At 28.4% G+C, this 5,814-nt stretch overlaps 1 protein-coding gene across 1 annotated transcript; it reads left to right on the top strand.

Moving 5' to 3' along the window:
- The first annotated feature begins 3,634 nt into the window (after nt 1-3,634).
- On the top strand, nt 3,635-4,252 carry LOC141689365 (zinc finger A20 and AN1 domain-containing stress-associated protein 6-like). Its single transcript, XM_074493639.1, has one exon. It carries the CDS (start codon nt 3,681-3,683, stop codon nt 4,110-4,112), a length of 432 nt encoding a protein of 143 aa, XP_074349740.1. The 5' UTR covers nt 3,635-3,680; the 3' UTR covers nt 4,113-4,252.
- The last annotated feature ends 1,562 nt before the right edge of the window (nt 4,253-5,814 follow it).

Below are 5,814 nucleotides of genomic sequence, written 5' to 3' on the forward strand. Positions count from 1 at the left end.
TTATAGTTATATTCATGTACTCACTCCGTCCTATTTATTTATTCTGTCACCAATCATATTTTCATCTTTTATTCATCATATTAAACAAATCGATAGTTACCAAAAATTATATTATTTTTCAAAAATATTAACATAATTAACACTTAAATTATTATATTGACTCAAAGTGGATAACAGTATTGGAACAGACAAAATAGAAAATGTGGCCGCAATGAATGGGACGGAAGGAGTATTTATGAGGAGTATATCTGAAAAAATATCATCATATTAAGGTTTTTTTAATATGTGTAATTTTTTTAAAAGAGACGGCGGAAGTGTTATGTAAGTTAGGAAAATAATTTAAAAATATATAAATAGTGTAAAGTCAAAAATTTCTGGGAGACAGCTTTTTTAAACGGCTTTTTTCTATTCTATGATTAGATAAGAATGAATATATACTCTCCCATTAATCAAGAAAACATTATTAAAACACTTCTACTTGTTGTTTAAGTGCATGTTTGAATGCAGTCCATATCAATTTATATTGTGGGGAATGTGTTTATCCGGGAAAGAAAAACAAAAATTGTTGATTAAGTGCATATTTGGATGTACTGCATTTCAACTTATATTACGTGGAATCGCCATTTATTTATTTCGTGAAATATTTGGCATAAAAAGAGAAACAACCAACTTATCCAAGTTATTTTGGTATAGCATAATAATTCGTACGAGATACGGGCGCATGTTTTAGAAAAGTTTCAAAATTTTGTATATATAAATTTTGTAATTTCATCTTGCGCAGATTTTGTTATAAAATAAAGTATGTAATTAGATAATTTAAATAAAACGTGCGAAAAATATCACACTATCCCTAAAACAGCTTAATACTCATTGATTATTTAGACATTTGAGTGATATTATGTCGTGTCAGATTTATCGTTTTTTCAGACTTCGATGATTCTGGTGATGAAAAATATTTTGGTCACATGTAATCTCTCAGTTAAAGATATGTTGATATTCATTCTAATTTGTATATCCGGTAGAAGGTGATTAATCTCTGAATTAAAGATATGTTGATTTTCATTCTAATTTGTGTAGATCTCATATCTTTGGGTGGAAGTTGATTAAAACTTGTTGTATAGGGAATTAACAATGTGTGAGTACAACTTCGGCGTTCTCGTATAAAATTATTAGTACTTGTTGAATTCACTGAGTGAGTATTAGTATTTTAACACTCCCTATTCGAAACCCAATTTTTAGGTTAAAAAATGGATTATGAGCGCGCATCTGTAGGACTATAAGTTATCTTTCTTGTCCATAATAATTTGCGAGAAGGGGCTGCGGGGATTTGAGTCTTCTGCTTTTATACTATGTCAAAGAATTATTCAATCTAAAATCTCAAGGATAATATAAAAAATAAGTTTGCACCTATTAGTTATATTAAATCTAAAGTGCAATATTCATGATTATATAATTTCAACTTTTTAGTATCTTATTTTGAAAATTTTATTTTTTTTAACATATACATATTTTTTGATATAATATATTTAAAAAAATTATATTTTATTTTAGTCTACTTATTAATCCAGTCAACACCTATAACTTAGTTATAATATAGTCTTATAACTCAATTACATATTTTATGTAACCATTAATCGATGTGGATTTCAAATCTAATATTTAAATTATTTCAATTTTTTTATTTCATATTATTTTGGTGTACATATATATTGTAACTTATTATAGTTTGACCAACCAAGTTAAAAAATTTAATATAAAATATTATAATATATTAAATTAAAACATATTATGCACTTTGTTTATTTTGTCGAAACATCAAGAGAATAAGTAGTTTCTAAAAAATTAAGAGTAAATTTTGATAAAGATCATGAAAATATGTGCATGTGCATATATAAAATTATTAACAAATCATTACACCTAAATTATCATGTAAATAAAATGATAAACTCGATTTTAAATCAATAAAGAAATTGGTATTAAAGATAATATATTGAACATATGTGTATATGTGTATGTGTATGTGAATTGGAAGTGATGGTGATAATAGTTTTCTACTTTATAAGAAGAGTTCATGGGTTGAAATCTTGTACACAATGGATTGGATGTAAGAGATTACCAAGTCATTTTATTATATATATTGAAAATCCTATACACAACTTGAATTGGTTGTAACACATTATCAAGTCATTTTGTTCTATATATTGAATTGTTGGCTCAAGCTAAAGTATTTCATTACATTTGTCTTCTAAACTTTATCATTATTATAACTTATGCAATACAAAATAATTTTTTATTATAATTCTTTTTATTAAATAATCTAATTTTATTAGATTACAATCAGTTTAATTTATTATTTCGACTCTATCTTAAGTTCTAGAATTTAGTGTTTTACGATTCTACAACCCATGCAGAACTCATATAATTTTTAATTTAGCGATGATTTTAAAAATATTGACTAATTTACTCAAAAAAGTACTGGCTAACAAAAATATCCAGAAATCGAAGAAAAAAGAAACTGCAAATTTTACATTAAAATTTCTATTTAATTTAAAATATATTCTTATACTTGATTTACATCGTCAAAATAAAGAACATTATTTTATATTATAAAATTATATGGAATAACAAATAGTTAGGACCGAACTTAGTCTAGGGAAGGGCCCCTAAAAGGCCCGAACCCCTAATTAATTATTAAATTTCATACTAAGTAAATAGAGTATGACATTGATATAAGTGTATTGCAAAACGTAGTGAGATGAGATAATGTAAAAGTTGTAGTATTTTTTTTAGTAATTAGTGTGTCAAAATTCTTAATTTAAATTTTATCTTTTTGAATTTATGTTCATGCATTAAGCTGCTGCATTAAAATTTCAGATTTTTTTTAAATAACTTATAACTTGTAAGTTATGATTTGCTTAAATACATCACCAACTTATAAATAAAATATTTATCTAAATGCCTAAATAATTTATATATACTATACTATATACAATATTATAATAGAATTTTTTTTGGTAATATACGTCGTGCATTACTTGTTTAAATTACTTAGTTGCCCTTATTTTATTATTCACGTTGTTTTTACTTAATTACACATACTTAATTAATTTTAGACATATTTATTTTAAATAAATTATAATCCTAATTAGTATATATAATTCAATTACACTTTTCATCTAAAACATATTATTATTTTTATTTTTTCCCACTTAAACATCTCTTTTTCCAAAAATATCACGTGCAATCCTATTTAATAAAATAAAATATTATAAGTACTAATAAAAATATAACCGGAAACTCTATTAAATTAAGAAAATAAAATAAAATATTATAATTATTAATAATAACCAATAATTTCTTTTAGCTAAAACACATTAAGTTTTATATTTTAAATAACAAATTTGCTCCTTTTTCGATAAAACACTGGTAGTTGTATTTAATTCCAGTTTAAATTAAATTAAAATATTTGTAATATTATTTAAAATAATAATAGGAGAATGCCTGTCTCTTTCCCTGAAGTTTCTAGGAAAATGAGAGTTTAGACGAAAAGTTACCGATTCCTAATTGTGATCGAAGTGTCTATATATATAGCCTATCCTCCTAACCATTATTCATAATCATCCATCGTATGTTTTAAATTTTAGTGCAACTTTAACCTACGACTAAAATTACCACAAGATATGTCTTCGTACGATAATACTCCGGCTCTATGTGCAAAGGGTTGTGGTTTCTACGGAACTCGAGCAACCCGTAATCTCTGCTCCAAGTGCTTTCAAGTTGTCAACCAAGAATTAGCAATGTGTGAAGCTTATACTATGACCATTGCTTCGTCTTTGAGTAAACTCAACTTGCGCAAGCAGAATCATGATGATGATCAGGTTGCTTATGATGATGACGAATCCATGGCGAAAAACAAACGTGGCCGTTGCTTGTGCTGCAAGAAAAAGATCGGGTTGTTAGGGTTTGCATGCAAGTGTGGAGGGGAGTTCTGCAACACGCATCGGTATCCGGAGGATCATATGTGCCCTTTTGACTACAAGGCCTTTGGACGTGCTACTTTGGCCCTGGAGAATCCTTTGATTAATCATGATAAACTGGGAGAGAGAATATGAATGATTTGTAGCTCTGTTTACATATTCAGGTGTTGTTGTTGTTCAAGTTGTTTGTTACATCTGTTGTAAATACTTAGTTTATGGTATAATGTAAACAGATGTTTAGCGGCTTGATTTTCCCAGGTTATGTTATTATATCAGTCTGTCTTTTTTAAGCCATTAGTTGATTGCTAATCAGAGCTTGATGTTTCTTACATTATCTTGATCCAAAATTTTGACAAAATTACTTTTTCTCGAAGTTAATTAATTTATTGTAAAAATAAAAAATAATATTGATACATAATAAAAATTGATCAAATCAGAGTTTTCTTGATTCTTAATCAGAATAAATAACGTGATTATAAACTGCATTAGAATATTGCAAAAATTCAAATTCCATTCGAGAATGTTTATGTTATGCTGAAATTCAATTCCATGTCTTTAGTTAATTAAAGACAACTTTAGGTCCTTCTCCTATTTCTGATTATATATAGGCTATAGCGGACATGCAGGTACGTATTTTAGCCTGTGGTCCTTTTGAAATAGTTGGTTCCCTAGGGGAAACATCTCGCTCATTACATAACAGCAATGCTGAATCTGTTTCATTGTTTTCAAACGAACCTGTCTCATTACAAGCTTTTTCTTCAACTCTCTCTTCTCTTCAGTATCTTCTCCAAGCTGATAGATGGCTGATCTCAACTTAGAAATTGAGCTTTTATTTATCTCAAGATCACCAATCAACATGAAACTTAAACCGGCATCTTCATGATCGGGACTGAAGGATAACTGAGGACTGTTGAGAAAAACTTTTAGCACTGCAGCTCCCTTTTTCATCTTCATTTCTTGACCAGTATAAGTTCTGTACTCACGAACATAATCACCATTGTATTTATCATCTTTTGTCATGACTCTTCTTCTGATGACTTCAAATATCATAGAAGACCAATTTCTGATGACATTGTTCTCAACTCTAAGAAGATAGTGAATGTATTTTTCAATTCTGTCACAATCTTCATTAAGAGTTGCTGCAAAGTAAAGCTCTTTACTTTACCATCTCTGAAAAAGTACAAAATCTCTTCTCTGACATCATTATCATTTATCTTTCTATAAACGATCTTCACAACTTCAACTTTCTCAAGATGTGAAGGAGAAATTCTTTCACCAAGATTCTCTGTCAGAGTATTTGTATCTAATAGATCAGATCTTAAAATCTCCATATCAGAATGACCAATGCCTCCTCTGGTTCGAGATTTGACAAGTTTCAATTTTTCATTATATTCCACCCAAGAAGGTTTCTTGATGGACTTATCAACATCTTCTTGTTCTGAAATAGAGTCTCTTAACCCTGCTGACACAAATTCAACATTCTTGAACCCTTTAGGATAATCAAATGTATAAATGTTTTCCATCTTCTATCCTTCTTGCTGAGAGGAGCATAACTTGTAGACATATCATGAATCTTCCCTTTTGCTTTATGCCATAGTTCTCTATTTGATTTTAAGACTCTCTGCACATAATCTTTGCATGCTTGATCAGCTTTCCTTCTATCAACCTTTTCATTTTCATCAACCTCTGAAATATGAGGAGTGACTACTGTATTAAGGGCTGACTCATTTAGTGCTTCGATCACTTGGATTTGTGTCTGCATCAGGAGTTACATTCTGATTTGCTGTATCAGCTTGATCAATGACAGTGGCTAATCTTTTCTTCCTTTGTATAATCA

This window comes from Apium graveolens, chromosome 10 (genome assembly GCF_009905375.1).
Source record: "Apium graveolens cultivar Ventura chromosome 10, ASM990537v1, whole genome shotgun sequence".
NCBI classification, from domain to species: Eukaryota; Viridiplantae; Streptophyta; class Magnoliopsida; order Apiales; family Apiaceae; genus Apium; species Apium graveolens.

What these genes read in the sequence shown, in the direction of transcription:
- LOC141689365 (XM_074493639.1), top strand. Translation starts at nt 3,681, where the DNA reads ATGTCTTCGTACGATAATACTCCGGCTCTATGTGCAAAGGGTTGTGGT.